Below are 19,176 nucleotides of genomic sequence, written 5' to 3' on the forward strand. Positions count from 1 at the left end.
TAATTGTGAATTATTTTAAGTGTTTACAAAATTTGGTTTGGGAAAAAAAAATGTCTTGTATTTTGCCTCAGACAAAAGTTTAAAATATAAGAACCAGGTTTGAAATTCACTGCATGTGATATTTTACATAATGTTGAAAGTATACCTAATCTTACCAACCTACATATAGAGTGGAATAACAAATTAATCATAAATAAATAGATATGAACGATAACTTCTGTTCTTGTGTAATAAGTTCACTATTGTGATAACTTATATTTGTACAGAAAGGTATTTATGATACATATGAAAACGACATTGGTTGGATACTCGTGTTTTAGAGCATACACACACAGTCACACTCTAGAGTATCTACTCGGAGAGTTTCGGATTCGTGAACGTTGGTAAACTTAGTCTATCATGAGTCGTGTGAATGAAGTCATGGATTCTACAAGCAATCGTGTAACTGGATGTTTAAAAGGTATAGGGTTACTGATAACAGTTGTCATTATGATACTTCCAGCCGTTGTAGGTTCTCTTAATAAAAGACTTGTTCCAGATTTTCCAGATGAAAACGAGTAAGTATTTCGTTACAATACACAGAACGTCAGAAGCTTACCCGTACGTAGGCCTAAACTTAGAAAAGTATGGCGTCTAACTCAAAGTTATAACTTAAATGAATGTTCATTTTACGGTACAAATCTAACAGTAACATTAACTTATTTATGTGCGTTACTGTAATTTGTAAATGTATTATAAGCTAAGTGTCAAGAAAGGAAAGAATCAGGAGAGCCTGGTACTAACGATTACATTTTCTCCCTATATAGATTATATTTATAGTTAAATATCTTATTTATTTATTTTCAAATGCTATTTATTATTTGTTGAAGAAATCTCTAATCTAGCAGTCGGTTTTTCAGTTTCATTTGCTAAGTGTTTTTTTCCCATTTTATTGGGTTTTAAAAAAGGTGTAAACTCCCTGCTATATTACAAATTAAAATAATAATAATATAATACGTAGTTTAACCTAGGCCCTAAATCAAAGCTACAGTTCACAGTAATCATAATGGTGTTTGAGTCTTTGAGTTTGACAGTACCTGAAGTCGATACAAAAAGTAAAGCTCATTAAACCTCATTTTTTAAACCTATTCTCCATTTTTTTTTTTACAAAAGGACTTTGTAGATAATGAACCTTTAAGTAAACATCGAATCAGTTATTCAGAATAATTGTGATGAAGCCTAGAGTTTAATATCAAATATTTCAAACCAAAAGATAATAAGACGTTGTGAAGCGTCGCAATGCTTTTCTCTAATGCCCGACAAACATCAAACTTTGGACTGATGTAAAATTAGGAAGCCTACTATTACAAAGGTTAGATGCATAAAAGTTAAAAGTTTACTTGGTTTTGTTGAATTCATTTCCTGTATTAGAATGTGTAATATATTTTTTCAGTTAAGCTTAAAGTATGAAATTATAAAATCTGGTTGCTCATTACACTTAATATAAATTATTAGGAGGTATATAGTAGTAAGTACTAGTGTCTAGTAGAAGTCGTTTCTTGAACTTTGAAGTTGAATCATTTGCTACTGTTAATAACATAAAAGTTGAACCTTGTGTTGGGTGTATAGTTGGAGCTAGAATTAGTAGAAAGTTTACTTACAATATCCTATTTTAATAAATGTACTAGTTATTAGCTTAGATTATTTTCAAACTTCCAGAACAAAGTATGGTATAAAAAGATACCATCTTGACGATACAGAAAATAAAAAATAATGGATTTGTTGTACCAGTAATGAACTTTGAATAACATTGTCTTAATATTCTACATAAAATTCACTTTGTTTTTATTCATGATTGTTTTCTCTTACAGCTTTTTTGAGTAAGTACCACATGTAGTGAAATATCTTATTTTGTTTGATAGTGAAATCTATGGATAAACAGTGATTATTTGGAGATGTACTTTTTAACAGACTCAAAATGATGAATACAGTTTCAGCTAGGAGCACGTAGTTTGATAGTTATGGATGCCAGAAATTGCACAAAAGTAATCTATAAAAATATAAGAAAGCTTCATCTACTGATAATCAAAAATTGAAAGTACTTCTTGATGATTTGTAAAAAAGTAGTTTTAGGAAGTAATTTTGTTTATTGAGATGCTACTTGTATTTAAAAGCTAATAATAGTTAATAACATATTCATTTGTCTAGGATAACACACAAAATTGTTAAGTAAGGCTTTGCCTTGAAATCACAAATATGTATAGAATTGCATCTCAAAAGTAATGGCAGATCAGAGATTTATAAATTTTTTCAAGGAGTATACAGTGTAATAAAGAAGGATACCTGACCTATAGTACAGTGTAATAAAGAAGGATACCTGAACTATAGTACAGTGTAATAAAGAATGATACATGAACTATAGTACAGTGTAATAAAGGATACCTGAACTATAGTAGAGTGTAATAAAGAAGGATACCTTAACTATAGTATACAGTGTAATAATGAAGGATACCTTAACTATAGTATACAGTGTAATAATGAAGGATACTTTAACTATAGTATACTGTGTAATAATGAAGGATACTTTAACTATAGTATACAGTGTAATAATGAAGAATACCTGAACTATAGTATACAGTGTAATCATGAAGGATACCTTAACTATAGTATACAGTGTAATCATGAAGGATACCTTAACTATAGTATACAGTGTAATCATGAAGGATACCTTAACTATAGTATACAGTGTAATCATGAAGGATACCTTAACTATAGTATACAGTGTACTAATGAAGGATACTTTAACTATAGTATACAGTGTAATCATGAAGGATACCTTAACTGTGGTATACAGTGTACAAATGAAGGATACTTTAACTATAGTATACAGTGTACTAATGAAGGATACTTTAACTATAGTATATAGTGTACTAATGAAGGATACTTTAACTATAGTATACAATGTAATAATGAAGGATACCTGAACTATAGTATACAGTGTACTAATGAAGGATACTTTAACTATAGTATACTGTGTAATAATGAAGGATACTTTAACTATAGTATACTGTGTAATAATGAAGGATACATAGTACAGTCACTTCAATGTTATGTCTCTGATACTTAAAAGTAACTGTGCTTACAGTAACAACATAATTTGTCATTCTTGGAAGTAGGTTACTGCTTGTGTAGATGATAGCAAGGTTGTGGATTGGTGTACCTGGATTATTAGAAAGCAGATGACAGTATTATGATGGTACTTTAACAGTGTTATGGAAGAAAAGGATCTTGGAGTTCTGATTGATCAGTTTCTTTAGAAATCTAAGCAGTTTGATATTGGTAGTGATAGGACAAATTGGATTTTAGGTTCTGTTCACAGAAATATTGATTTCAAGTCTAAAGAGGTTAAGATGTCATTGTATAGGAAACTGGTTAGGCCACATTTAGGGTATTGTGTTCAGTTTTGACCTTACCTTAGGAAGGACAGTGAATTGTTGAAAAGTGCTCAGATGAGGACTTCTAGGATGGAAATGTTGTCAGAAGAAGACAGGTTAAGATTTCTGATTATTTTTTTTAACTTAAGAGGTAATCAGATTGTTAAGAGAATTGATAGCTGTTTTTTTGTTTTTTCCAGAGTTTATCAATGGGCAATGAAGCTAGACAGGAGTTTTGCTGAGTTATTTGACAGAATAACTGGCATTGAAATGTTAAATAAGGTGAGTTCAGAAAGAAAAGTAAATTATTGTAGCAGGTCAGTATTCAAACCCAGCAACACATAACATTGCCTTTATCAGAAACTACTTAGTAGTTAAACAATATGGAAATAATATTTACAAATTAATTTATCATAAATAAATATGAAAATTCACCATTCAAGTCAGTTCCTTGAAACAATATCAGCTCAATAACATCAATTTCATGACGTTCCTTTAACATGTAGCTATTCTTAAATTCTCATTGTTATACGAAGCCTCCTTTGTTTTCCTTTAATACATAATTCCTTTTAAATTTTCTAGTTCTACAACCTCCTTTATTTAACTTTAATATACAATTCCCTTAATTCCTGTTGTTGTACAAAGTCTCCTTTATTTTCTTTTAAGATACAATTAATTTAAACATTCTCCATCATCATAATTTCATAAAGAAACTATTCATTAATTTTCATATATAAATTGGATTCATACATTCAGTTTAGTTGTGACTGACATTCAACACCAGTAGATTAATTAGAAACTGTATTATGCAAAATTCTTAATGAAAAAGGATTTGAACATGAATACACAACTATCATGAACTTCCAATAGAAGAAATCGTAAAGAATCAAGTATAAGATTGTTTTATATTCCTAAAGCTTTTTAAAGTTGATATATGGCAATAAAAAGGGGTATTTTCACCTTAATAAAAAGTTAATTTTGCACAATATGGATGTAAGTATTCAATCTTCCACACAGTAGGCATGATGTTTTTCTCTAATTCTGTTGAACAAAAACTAAAAATGTTTTATTTTTAATTACTTATTTATACTGATGGAGAAAAGTGATTAGCCTAGTGATCATTTTGCCAGAAATCATAGGTTTACTAGAATGACAGCAGAGTTCTGGTAATTATTGTCAAATTTCTCTCCATTTTTAAAGGACCACTGTATTTGATTAACCCGTTCCATACAGGGTCAGTGGAGTACACTGAGCTTGTAACCACCAAGTAATCAGGAGAGTATTTGTAATATAACTTTTATATGGTATGTGTATCTTCATAAAATTTAACAAGTTTTCAATAAACATTTGAAGTCTCATGTACACAAAACATCTGATTTTTTAATTAAGTATTTTTATTGATTTATTGATGAATATATGAATATATATATGTGTGTGTGTGTGTGTGAAAAGTGATGTTAATTTTAAGATTAAAAATAATGTTCTTAATCTGAAAATTTTCAAATTTCATTTGTCTAATCTCTAAAACCTCTTAGATAAATATCAAAAGTTTTTTCAGTTAAACTGTATATTTATCTGTTATTTTCTGTACCCAAACTCTATCTGTGCTCAGTAAATTTGATTGACCTTGTAACTATAGTTGTTTATCCTAAATAACTTAAGATTGAAACAGTTTACATCTGTTTCAACTTACTTTTATTGTTTTTTGAACCTGTCTAACTAATAATCCTGCTAAACAAGTTGTAAATCATTTGGCAAATGTGTAGCTCAAGTTACTGTATTGAATGAAGTAATGAAGCATGAGCTAATCATAAGCATACCACATGGAGAATTATTATTAAAATTTTCATTATCTAACCAAATAAGTTTCTAATTTTTACATTTACTTACTTCTATAATGTTAAATACTAAATATAGATAAAAAAACAAGAAATATGTAGTACTTATGTTCAACATATTTTTTGCTGTCAGTTGCCAGTGTAAATTAAGCCTACTTTTATTTTGTAACGATGATACTAGTACATTAAATAATTTTTATTTATTTAAAGAATGCACTGAAGAACACAGAATAATAATATGCACAAAGCAAACATTGTCTTATAATTATTATAATTGACCTGGCTTTCTAATTAAGGCATAAAAGTCTTAAAATAATTCCCTTAGCTATTCCATCATGCAAGATAAACTTTCAAACTGAAGATGAAATTGATAATGCTCCATATTGAAAGCAGAATAACATTATATGTAATTTGATAAATTAAAACATTTTCTTTTTAGTGGTTATAAATTATGTAAAATGTCAGAGAGAATTATTAGCAGTTTGTGAAAGAGACAATGTGATGAGTAGATGTGGCAATTGGGTCTGACTTTTTAGTTTATGTCTCTCTTATAGACTGGGGGATATAAAATTAGACTATCATATCTGTATTGTAATGAGTAATTTATGTTAAACTCCATACTTCAGAGAGGAGTGGTAAATAAATTAAGAGAATGGGCAAGACTCAGAGAACAAATATCACAATTCTTATACTAGGATAAATTGAAGATTTAATTAATTATTTCCTTTTAAAACTTAGAAATTAAAACTGAAATAATATTAAAATTTGACTTATTAAGTATATTTTGATGCCAAGTTTATTTGTATACATTCATAATTCAATTTTGAATTTAACTCTGTAAAAGATAGTGACATGAAATTTGACGTACCATTAGCTAGAGGGTTAAAAAACATGTCCACCTTGAAGAAAGTAACATGTTTCTTTAGCTAATAATACTTTTAATGAAAAGATTTTGGAGGTTCAGTCTCCATTGTTTTCAAAAATTGTCTCACACAGCTTGACTTTTATCTACTAATTCATACAAGATTTAATTATACCACACAGTGTTACTTGTATCTACAAATACATGCAAGATTAATTATATTACACAGCTTAAGTTGTATCTACAAATACATATAAAACATTTTTGTTATAGAATTATATGAAACTAAGCTCCAAGAAGAAACTGATTCCATTAGATGGTACAACATTGGTTGAGAACATGTCAAGAGCTTTAGCAGATGCTCTGAAGAAGAAGATGGATGCTTTACAGGTATGTAACATTCTCCAACAGAATATTGGAAGACCCCAAGAAATTATTAAGAAGGACTTTTAAGGGTGATTGGTAATATTTGAGAAGTCATGAATCTGATAGAATCGAGTATTTTCTATGGTTAGCTAGGTACACCATTCTTTTACATTCTTATTTTAACTGTATATCGAATGTTGTAAGTTGTGAATATGTGTAAAGAATATGATTGTTGTTGATAGCTTTAGAGCCATTTGATCAGTTAGAGTATGAGCAAACTACTTGTACCAAAAATATAAGACTTACTTTCATCATCACTTCAGATATGGTACTTACCTTCTCTCTCAAAATTACCTATTCCCATTTGGTGCTGCCCTCTATAAGCTAACATTTTTACACATGCCACAAGCCTTCTGCTCCCCCTATTGGAATTGTGTTATTCCAATGTGTCTCTCATGCAAATCATCATGCATCACTTCTTCACCAATAACAGCATGACATGCTCATGTTATGCATGTAACTCCCTCTATACTGATCTACTGCTTGAATTTGGATGTGTTTCTTGTTTGTTTAATGATTCACATTTGGCTTTAGTTTCCTCACAAAGTGGTTTTCTTTAATTTATTGAGTTTTCATTCAGACAGTTTCTTCGCTTTAAAAATTTTATCAGTTAGTTCCAGTTGCATTATTTTTAAATTCACTGCTCAAATTTGGTAGGCTCTTCACAATAAATTCCAAAGTTCATGTTACCACTTTGGGGGTCACACAAGCGACTAGTATTCTTTATCGGGCTTCAGGTGTGGGCAACCTGGTGGTGGATTTATCTGCTGGGAGATCGAACGCTACATGGGCCAGCCTTTGTCCCCAGTTCCTCCCGAACAGGCAGAGCCTGTTGAGACTGATGAGGAATTGGATCATCTATTTTCAGCTACTGATTTGCCATACCTTTACCCCCACACACACACACCTGAGGAATCAGTTAGGCCTAACTCGGTCTTTTTGGATTTTGTTTCTCAAGTATGTGAAGTTTCCTATTTCTTATGAACAATGTCCTTCCTTACTACATGACCAATCCACACACCCCTTTTTTGGCTTTTCCTCCCTCCTCCAATATTCAGGTTCATTCTGGTCAATTTGCCTTGCAATTAAACAATGGGATTAGCATACCATGCCCTCCGTGGGCCTTGGAGCAGTTCGTGCTTTCATACTATCATGCTGACTGTCCCTTTTTGGACCAACAGTTGTTAGGTTCCATATTGCCTGTTTGAGGAACGGCTCCCGAATCACCCGTCAGTCTGACCCATAACCAGTTTTCTTGCCTGCTTCTTACCCTTACAACTCTTTTATGGTATCTTTTTTCTCTACACCTCCTCTTTGAGACTCTCCACAGAAATCCTGAGGGGTTTTCAGGGGACACCTTTTCTGTTCTTTCCTCCACACTAGCTCGTTTGTCATCTTCAGCTCTGGCTTTGCATACCCGGTTTTTCTGTTGTTGGGACCTTCTAGGTCATGATGAGATTTTGGTTCAGGTCCATTTACCATTGACCTGTCTTCAGAATTTACATATGGACCACATTTCTGCAGCGATATGCTTTTGACATGATCCCGGAAACACTAGAGCCACCCGTGGTATCAGTCCAACAACAATCCATCATTACCAATATTTTCACACATTTGTCTCAGTCAGAGCCCCATATGTCCTTTATTAACATTTCCTGTCCTTCACCTTCCCAACCCTTACTTTTCCTTCCTTGTGGGATGCCTCTTCTTGTCATTTTTTTTCTATGACACACCTCACATCGCCAACAGTACCAGTAGCTATCCAGTGGGTTCTGGTCCGGTGGAAGCTCGGTTTGTCGATTTTCTTCATTGCTGGCATTCCATTTTCTCCGGGTTTATGGATGTTACCAATGCTTATCTCCATATGCCTGTATCTCCTTAGTCTCATCCTTATCTTCAGTTTGTCCATCTAAGGATGGTTTATCAATTTCAAGCACTACCATTTTGAGCTTGCTTCGGCTCCTTATGTTTTCTGTTGGGTGGTTTAAGCATTTGCTCGACATCTTCATGTTCTGGCATTGAGTGTTTATTATTACATGGACAACTTGATTCTTCTCACTCATTCTGAACTGGAGTCTGTCAGCCATACTTAGCAGCTCTTTTTTAGTGGTTGCTCGAGTGGGCTGGTTAATCAAACTGGAGAAGTCCTTTCTCAGACCTACTCAATATCTTGTTCATTTCGGGGTCCTTTTCAACACTATTATCAGTCGGGCCCAGCCTTCTCCTTTAAGACTTCGTTCTATGGAATTGTTAGTTCCCCATGCCCTCTCCATTCAATCACTTACTGCTCTCAAGATTCTGTCACTTTTGGGGATTTGGTCTTCAATTTCATCACTGGTCTCTCTCGGTCTTGCGCATATGAGATCTATTCAGTGGAACCTTGCGTGGGATTCTCTTTCTACTCCCATTACCCTTTCTCTTACCCTGCAAGATTATCTGCTTTAGTGGTTGAACAAGGCACATACTCCAGCAGGCGTGCCACTTCCTCCTTCACGTCTGGATCTACATCATCTTTGCAGGGATGCATCCGTGCAGGGCTGGGGTGCATGGGTCAACCATCAGGAAGCTTTGGGCCATTGGTCTGTGGATAAAAGCACTTTACATATCAATGTTTTTGAACTTCTAGCTGTATGTCGGGCACTGAATCAGTTCCTTCTTCTTGCCTGACATTGTCTGGTGATGGTTCATTCAGACAATTCTATGGTGGTGACACATATAGATTAGCAAGGGTGCACCCGGTCAAGAGATATTTTTTTTGGATGTTGGATCTCTCATACTGGGTCCAACAAAACACATTCATTTCATTACTTCATCGGGTGATCTCTTTCATCCATACCACTCCTTGTCAGATCCTTCTGATTGCTCTTTATTGGCTAGCTCAGCCATGGTTTCTGCAGTTACAGCACTTGCTACTCTCCCCTCCTGTACCTCTTCCATTGTCTACCTGGCTTTTATCCGGTTCTTGGTGAGGAGACCTGGTTTCTCCTGTCAAGTTGCTTTCTTTCAAGCTGGTTCCATATGTCCTTCTTACATGTAAGTGGAAGGTCTTCTGCAGTTGGTCTACAACTTTGGGATTGCTCACTGACCAGCCTACTGTGGCTCAGGTGCCAGAATTTCTCATTTGGCCTTATGACCGGGGGTCCTCGGTTTCTTCACTCAGGTTATCAGCCAGCTTTATCCCATACCTTTCTTTTTCCCAATACCATAGAGTTTTTGTTTCACCTGTCCTTACCATGCTACTGCATTCTTTCAAATTGCATCACCCTTCTAGATTGGGAGTTAATGTAGTACTCCATTCCCTCACTTTACCTCCATTTGAGCCACTTTCCTCATGTTCCATGTTTCACCTTTCCCTCAAAACATATTTCCTTCTCCTCTGAGCCTGCAGATGTCAACGGTCGGATTTGTTTGCCACTGATTTTTCACATACACTTTATCACCCTACCTATCTTGTCCTTTATCCAGATCGCTCCTTCCTCCCAAAAACCTCAGTGGCAGTAACTTCTCCTTTTTGACTCTCCCTTTCTTCCATTTCTCATCTTTACCCTCTACCAGATCCAGATCGGCTTCTATATCTGGTCAGGGCTCTTTGTTGTTATATTGCCCATACGGCTTCCTTCCGTAGTACCTGTTCCTGACTCTTTATCCCCTGGCAGTCTTACTTCCTTCATAATCTTTCACCTTCAAGACTTACCAGTTGGGTCTGACATTTGATCCGATTGGCTTATTCCTCCTTGCTATCTTCCTACCAGAATATGTTTTGGGTGTCTTCTCATCAGATTAGACACCTCACCTTTTCCCTCGCTTCTCGTCCTCATTGCCCATTGGAGGAGATTCTACAGTTGGGAATGTGGACCATGCCAGTACGTTAGTCTTTTGTTATCTACATCATATCACAGTTTCTTTTTCATCAGGTTTTCATCTTCCATTTGTGGTCCTTCTTCAGACTTTGGTGCAACTCTGACTAGCAAGTTTCTATTCATACTTTCTTTCTTTTCAGGGGCCCTTTTCCTCATTCCTCATTATATGGATCCCGCTTTGTGGCAATTGGTGCCTGACCAGGTATTCTTTAACTTGAAATCTGCATTGTACAGCCATGTTGACTCACGTTTTATATTCCATGGCTTCACAATGCTCACCATTGAAAAGGGGTGTTCCACAAGATCACTTGTAGGTGAATAACCTCACAATATTTTGCTTCATAAACATGCATGTCCTGGACTGTACCACCCATGGGTAAAGCAGAAGGGGATAGCTGGTCATGCCTGTAGTGAATAGCTTGGTATAGTCTGCTTTTCAAAATACAGTTTCATGGTCACCCATTGCACTGTCTCAGGTGATGACATTCCTATGGACTCTCCACCACCTTTTCACCCTCCTTTCTTCTAGTAGAGTATGGAAATCCTTACCACTTTCCAGTTCCAAGCCACTGGGATGGTCGACCATGGTGACACCATCCTGAAAAGGTTCCACACAAAGATGGCTACAAAGAAGTGGTGCAGTTCCCCCTCTTCTGATCTGACTCTTTCATTTCCAGGGGTATCCTTCAGATGCTTTGGGAGGGGGGTACTTCTATAATTCTCTCACACCAGTCCCTCCGCTTATTCAATGTGGGTTTCTAGCTAATTTTGTGAGTATAGGTAAGTACCATATCGGAAGTTATAATTTTTCAATACACAAAATGTATTTCTGATACATACTTTACCTCCACTCACATTTCCCACCCTTCCTCCCCACTTTCTTCTGGTGCTTAAGTCTTCTGCCAAACTTCGAAATGATAGTTTGGAGATGAGTATAGAGGGAGTCACGTGAGCATGTCATGCTCTTATTGATGGAGAAGTTATGCATGATGATTTGCAAGAGAGACATGTTGGAGTATTACAATTCCAGTAGAGGGAGCAGAAGGCTTGTGGTATGCGTAAAGAAGAAGCTTGCATATAGAGAGCAGAACTAAATAGTAATAGCTAATTTTGTGAGAGAAGGTAAGTATTTATCAGAAATACATTTTCACAATTGGAAAATTATAATTTCCAGTGTTCTTTCCTATTGTGTACTTTTCTAATATTTGTTAATTGTAACAAACTTTCTTACACTAACATTTTTCTTTTACTGTTGCTCACCCTGTAATTATCTCAATTGTAACACTTACTTTCATGTTTTATATTTTTGTCACATATTATATATATGTAAATAAAATGTCATTTATATAAGATTTTGATACCTAATATCTTACCTTGTAGAGACTGGTTGATCAGGCTGAAGATGCAGTGCAGAATTACACATATGATCCTGAAATAGAGGTCAGTAATTGTAAGGGAGAAAGTATTAATGAGAATCAATAATTAGTAACATTGTTGAAAAAATTAAAGTATAATTCTTGAAAAAGGTTCACATTAAACTTTAAGATAAAAATAAAACACTCAAACCGAGTCCTCGTCATTGAAATATTTATCAAACCTTCCTTTAAATTGACTGCATCCATCATGTCTGGAGGCAAGCTGTTCCAAAGGCCAACCACCCTGTTAGAAAAATTAAACTGTCTTAGCCGAAGATGATTCTTACCCTGCCAAAATTTATATATTTGTGTCCCCTAGTTTTACCATTCTCACTATTAAATATGAAAAAAGATGATGCATCAACACTATAAATTCCCTTAACAATCTTAAACACCTCAATCAGTTCCCTTCTAACTCTTCTTTTTTCAAGAGAAAACAATTTCAGAGATCTTAACCTCTCCTCATATAACAACCTTTCCAATAGTTCATTGTCCTTTCTAAGGTAAGCTAAGACTGAATATGATACTCCAAATGTGGCCTAACCAATAACCTACACAATGAAATTATAACCTTCTTAGACTTGTATTCATTATTTCTGCAGATCCAACCTAAAATCCTATTTACTCTGCCACTCGTAACAGCACATTGCTTGTATGACTTAGAGACTGGTCAACCTAAACACCAATACCCCTTTCATACATAACAGTGTTAAAGTTATTCCAAACAAAATTATACTTATAATTTAACTCATAGTATTCTACATGCATTCCTTTGCATTTATTATAATTAAAAGCCATCTGCCATTTATTTGCCCAACTTACCAATAATCTAAATCTTTTTGTAAAACAATAGTATTCTAATGCCTAACAAAACCCAAGTAAGCTATTGACATTCTTTCATCGATGTCATTGATGTAACTTTTCAAATGCTTTTTGAAAATCCAGCTACATCAAATCCACACCCATACCTTCATCTTCATAAGCAGTAACCTCCTAATAGAATATCACAAGATTTTCTCATAGTAAAACCATGTTGAATATCTTACAAAATTTAAAACTTTTTTAAAATGTATTATTAAGCTTTCAAAAACTTTTCCTACTACTGATGTAAAACTAATAGTCCTATAATTACTGGAACAATTCTTATCACCTCCCTTGAAAAGAAAAATAACATTAGTCAACTTTCTGTCTTCTGGCACCTGCCTACTATTCAAAACTTTAAAAAAAAATAGTAGCAGTTGGCTAACATATCCAATCTTTAATCTCCTTTATAAGCCTTCAGGAAATATAATTTTGCCCAGGAGTTTATAAATCTTTGAACTTCCCAAGTTGTTTCTTAACAAACTCAGGATTAATATGATCATGTTGTTTGATTTTGTTTTTGTCTAGAAACTGTTCAGAATGAGAAATATTACTTAAAACTTTATTAGGAAAAATTGAAGAAAAAGTAAAACTGAATAGTCCACCAGTTAGTCAGCAGTAAATTTACACACTTACAACACTAAAATCTAGGGTTTGATTCCCCATGTTCAACAGAGCACAGATAACTCATTGTGTAGCTTTCAATAAGAAAACAACACTAATTTAATAACCTGGCTTTCTTATAATCATCAGATATGAGCCTGCTCCCAGCCTAAAATTTTGCTTACCTTTATTGTATGTAAAGAAATCCTTACTTTAAATTTTTATATTTCTAACCAACTTTTTTTTATATACACTTTTTGATCTCCTGTTTGACCTATTCTCTTGATCTTCGATAATCCTCAAAGTCTCGCATCATAGCATTCAATTTAAACTTCTTAAATTTATAATGCTTTTCTTTACTTGTACCCTTTGTGCTCTTTGAGAGCCAACCTGGTTTTTCTCTATGAAGAACACATCTCTCTTCAACATTTAAGAATTTGTTTTTACATTTTTCCACATTTGATCAGTATCTCCAATTAATTCAGTTTTCCAATTCACAAAAGCAACTTCTTGTTGTATTAATTAAAAATTTGCTTCTTTGTGTATAGTTACAATTTAAGTCTCCATTAGCCCTTATAACTTCATATAGATTTAACTATTTTAACTTAGCCCAAAATAGGATAACAGACATTGTAAAAGAGAGAAGTGAGCAAATGTTTAACAAGCTTAACTAGACATTTACAAAAGTAAAATGTTTAGAAAGGAAACTAACAATAAAAGTCCAGTAAGCACTTTATGTACATTATCTTAGCTTGCATGTGAACAGTACTGAAGTGGGCTTAACTACTGAAAACAACTGTACAGGTTAAAGACTGCCTGGACAGATAAATTAATGTTGTGTTTTTTGATGCCTCTTGTTTGTTTTAAACCAATATTTCTTCTCCTGATTAATCAGCAAGATTCATGTTGGATAATTCTTCATATTTACATCCAACTGGAGTAAGTTACCTACATAGATATGTATTAATTTACTCGTAAAACAACTAAATTTGTCTGCCATTGTATGAACAGCCAGCTGCTAATGAATAAAACACTGCTATAAGTTTATAGGTAATATTTAGCATGAATTATCCATTGTATTTATGAAAGTGCTAAATAATAATAGTAAAAAATATTTAACTTGTTATGTAAATAAATATATGTTGTAGATCTGTTTACTGATAACTACATAAAGTAGTACTTTGTTTTTAGAGAGATGATGTGCATTGGGTTAGTATGAAAAGCTTCATGGAAAATGATCCCAGATTAGTGTATGATAAAAAGTTCAGAAAGGGAGTCAACAAGAGTTATTCAGCTGTCCACATCCCTCTTGAGATATATGAAGGTTGTAAGTATCCTCTAAAACAAGACTACTTTTGGAATTGTCTTATGTACAGATAGGATTGTATTCAGAGCTAAGAAAACAAACATGTACTTTGGGATAATGTTACATACATGTAGGGTTGCTATTATAATAAATAGTTGAATAGCATGTTTATATATTACCTGAGAACTACTCTGGGCAGGATTGGGATCATTAATTCATTACATTAATTAAAATGTTAATTTCCTTGTTTACAAAAAAATGAAATTGGCAACTTAAAGCTAATTACACTTTTCCTTCTTTTGATGATTTTCTGTTTAGAATTTTTTATTTTTTGGCTACAACTCTTAGCTAAATGTTTTTTGTTTGTTTGTTTTTGGGGAAACTAGCAAGCTTTATTGAGCAGTAATCTTCAAATCATGATTTGTTGAACCTGATCAGTTTTCAGTTGCTATACAAAAGATGTAACTTTCTTCCATTACTGTAGTACTGTGATTAAAATTGTATTACCAACCAACTTCAAAATGGTTATCAAGAGTATATACATAATCCAATCTCTTCATACTAAAGAGTTGTCTACAGTATTCTTGCAAATGGTGTAGAGATTACTACTTTGAGTATATGTTGGGCTTGTATATAATATCAGTTTGTACTGTTTTACTTTCTTTTGGATCAGACCCTGAAATATTAAATGGATTAAAGTGGTCAGCAGCACTAGATCCTATTTTTAGGAAGAATGCAGAAGAAGACAAAAACTTGATGTGGCAGTACTTTGGTAGTCAAGTTGGTTTTATGAGAACATTTCCTGGTAAGATATTGGATATTTATATCAGGGCTATCTGTAGATAGTTTCATGAGAATTAAACTGAATAAGAACCAGACCTTTTATATGTGCTAAAGTATAGGTTTAGTTAATGTGGCTTCATTATCTTGTAACAATAGAATCTTTATATATGGTAAGTATAGGCTTGGTTAATGTGGCTTCATGACTTCTTTATCTTGTAACAACAGAACCTTTGTATATGTGATCAAATGTAGATTTACTTAATATGACTTTGTGAAATCTTTATCTTGTAACTATAGAATCTTTATATATGATCAAGTATAAGTTAATGTGGCTTCATGACATCCTTATCTGGTAACAATTAGAAACTTTCTATTATGTGTTGAATCAGATAAAGTCATTTCATTAAAATATTTCCTAGATAGGAATGCAACCATAGCCATAACTGGACAGTTTAACACCCAGGACATGTCATCATATTTGTGCTTCCTTGTGAGTTTGGTCATTTTTCTGCCCTTTACTACTTTGCATTCAGGGCAGTGCCCTGATAGACCCACCCTAGTTACAGCTGTGAATGCAACAGCTCTATGTGCTGATTTGTAAGCTTGATTTAATTGTTATCTGATAAGAGTTTGATATTCATAGGTTGTATACTTGCCTATATGTCACATAATTGAATCTGTTTTTATGAGTAATCCTATTTATAAAATTACAATTTAAATTATCTCAATTCAAGGTTTCTGAGTGTCAACTAGTAAGATTTAAATTTTTAAAGTTTATATAATTACCTATAAGTTACATGATTGAATTTATTTTTATGAGAGATTCTGTTTCTAAGATTATATTTTACACAGTCTCACCTCAAGGTTTCTGAATGTTATGATGTAAGATCTGAATTTTTAAAGAGTTTGAGATTGAATATACTTTTATATTCATACGATTGTTTACATGATTTCAGAATATTAGAAATTTTGTTTTGATTTGAATATACTGCTGAAATATTTAGTATTACAAATATTGATTTCATATTGTATATATATGATATGTTTCTGTTTATTTAAAATTTCTAAAACTTCAGGAAAGTGTTTTTGTAGTAATGTAAATAACACTAAGTTCTGAATTTTAAAAGTGAAAAAATTTCATTTAAAACAATGAAACAGTTATAAATATCCAAATAAGACAGCTATATATTTTGTTTTAACCCTTTGAATACAGCTGCTTTAAACACAAGCAAAATTTTTGTGAGCTTTACACTGAATACAGCACATTTTCATGCAACTGTTGGAAGTGGACCATACCCTATACAACAAATCAGCAGTCAGTGGGTTAAGCTATCCCTGTCCAGCAAATCAGAAGTCAGTGGGTTAAGCTATCCCTGTCCAGCAAATCAGAAGTCAGTGGGTTAAGCTATCCCTATGCAGCAAATCAGCAGTCAGTGGGTTAAGCTATTCCTATACAGCAAATTAACAGTTAGTGGGTTAAGCTTTCCCTGTACAGCAAATCAGAAGTCAGTGGGTTAAGCTATCCCTATGCAGCGAATCAGCAGTCAGTGGGTTAAGCTATCCCTGTACAGCGAATCAGCAGTCAGTGGGTTAAGCTATCTACCTCAATATGTGTAAAATCAAATAAAAGTTTAAAATTGAAAACTAATGAAAGTCTAAATTTTGCTACAAATATGTTATGATTGTAAAACATTACTATACTTTTCTACTGCCAACACTTGTAATTTTCATTTAAAGAAAAACTACCCTGATTTGTTTACATTCACAGCTAACAAATGGAAAACAGCAAATCCAGAGTTGCCAGACCTGTATGATGTACGAAGACGGCCCTGGTGAGTGTTGCATCATTTTATGTTTTTTTGCTGTCCTTGATCCAGTTTTCCTATTGAATTTACTGCTTAAAAGAAGAAATGGTCATCTAGCTTATTTACAAAAGAAAACTGGTCATTTGTGTATTGATAGAAATATATAAATGAAATAGACATATATTTAAGCATCTTTGTGTTTCTACTGTACTGGCTGTGGTTCAAAAGCCAGCTTGTGTCTGATAATGTGATAAATACTCTACTTGGTTCCTAAAGTTTTATCTGAGAAGATTGTATAATATTATATTTTCCCACATCTGTTGCCGACAATGCATTCCACTCAATAACAGGTTTCATCAGGCTGGGACACAAGAAAACACTGTAGTGGCGGGAACACTGTTTATAAATGGTGTTTGTTAGAACAGTAGTTGTTCTAGTGTGAACACCTTTTCTTTAGCACATTCCTTATTCAGTTCCTTAGAGTTTTTTGAGAAGAAGAGTGTATAATAGTATTTTAACAACACTATGTCTGCAATATCCAACCTGGTGATAAGCTCAGGATAGTTTGAATATAGATATTAACATAACATAATGTTTTGGGACAACATGGGACCTGTAGGTCCATATTGGCTGTTCCACCCTCTAAACTAAATTAAAATAATTAAAAAATTCTAAAGCCAGCCCTTTCCATTCATATACTTATCAAACTTTTTCTTAAACTCACATAAATTTACTGCCTCTACAACATCTGAAGGCAACCCAATTCCAAAGGCCAACCACCCTGTTAGAAAAATGAAACTGTCTTAGCTGAACATGACTCCTACCTTGCCAAAATTTATATTTGTAGCCCCTAGTTCTACTATTCTCACTGTTAAATATAAAAAAGATGATTCATCAACATTACCAATTCCCTTTATAATCTTAAATACCTCAATCAGATCCCCCTAACTCTTCTTTTTTCAAGAGAAAACAATTTGAGAGATTTCAGCCTCTCCTTGTATGACAACCCTTTCCAACAATTCAATGTCTTTCTTAAGGTAAGAAGCCTAAGACTGAACACAATATTCCAAATGTGGCCTAACCAGTGACCTATACAATTAAAGTATAACCTCTTTAGACTTGTATTCAATATTATGTCATATGAGTTAATGATAAGCTTAGGATAGTTTGAATATAGATATTGTGTCATATGACTTAGTGATAAGTTTGGGTAAAGAGGAACGTATGTATTGTGCCATGTGGGCATGTGATAAATGTGTTTGTGTGTGTGTATATATATTAGGTCGTCAAGAAATTAATGTCGCTTTTTTTATACATGAAAAACCTGAACAACTTTTCTATCAAAACAAAATGGTCTCCATTCTTATCGATGATGCTTTTCCATCTTACAATCAGGTTGTTAATGCCCTGGTTAAAGAAATCACTTAGCTTTGAAGCAAAAAAAAACATGTTGATATCCTCTTTAACTCCTTCCAAATTTGCATACATTTTCCCATTAAGATGGTGTTGCAGTGAATGAATAAGATGGTAATCTCATGGTGCCATATCTGGAGAATATGGTAGGTGGGGGAGAACTTCCCAACCCATCTCCATAATCTTGTGTTGCATCAAACGTGTCATAGAGAAGAAGAACACCTTTCCGATTGATGAGTGAAGGGTGTTTCAGATGAAGGGCTTGATTTAAATGTTCTAGTTGCTGGCTATAGATCTCTGCAGTGACAGTTCACTGTTTATTGAGGAGTTCGAAATGAATTACTCCTTTGACGTCCCAACAAATGCAAAGCATCACTTTCTGTGGATGGAGTCCAGGGTTTGGGGTCAGAAGTGGTTTTTGTCTAGGGCTGAGCCATTGTTTTTGACATTTAATTTTTTGCATAGAGAATCCATTTTTTATCACTGGTTAAAATTTTTTTCAAAAATGTTCCAATGCATTATGCGCCAGTAGAGACAAAGCAACGTTTGCACGTTGGAAACGATGATCATCGGAGAGTTCGTTATGCATCC

General features: G+C 33.6%; 1 protein-coding gene across 1 annotated transcript in view; it reads left to right on the forward strand.

Annotated features, from left to right (window-relative positions):
* The first annotated feature begins 378 nt into the window (after positions 1-378).
* Positions 379-19,176, forward strand: part of LOC106464802 (voltage-dependent calcium channel subunit alpha-2/delta-2-like) — a 58,016-nt gene continuing 39,218 nt past the window's right edge. The window contains exons 1-7 of the mRNA XM_013924959.2: positions 379-557; positions 3,614-3,695; positions 6,387-6,503; positions 11,780-11,839; positions 14,470-14,605; positions 15,258-15,389; positions 17,136-17,199. Of these exons, the coding sequence (XP_013780413.2) occupies positions 400-557; positions 3,614-3,695; positions 6,387-6,503; positions 11,780-11,839; positions 14,470-14,605; positions 15,258-15,389; positions 17,136-17,199 (749 nt within the window). The 5' untranslated portion in view covers positions 379-399. The remainder of the gene's footprint in view (positions 558-3,613; positions 3,696-6,386; positions 6,504-11,779; positions 11,840-14,469; positions 14,606-15,257; positions 15,390-17,135; positions 17,200-19,176) is intronic.

Source organism: Limulus polyphemus, unplaced genomic scaffold (genome assembly GCF_000517525.1).
Source record: "Limulus polyphemus unplaced genomic scaffold, Limulus_polyphemus-2.1.2 Scaffold1746, whole genome shotgun sequence".
NCBI classification, from domain to species: domain Eukaryota; kingdom Metazoa; phylum Arthropoda; class Merostomata; order Xiphosura; family Limulidae; genus Limulus; species Limulus polyphemus.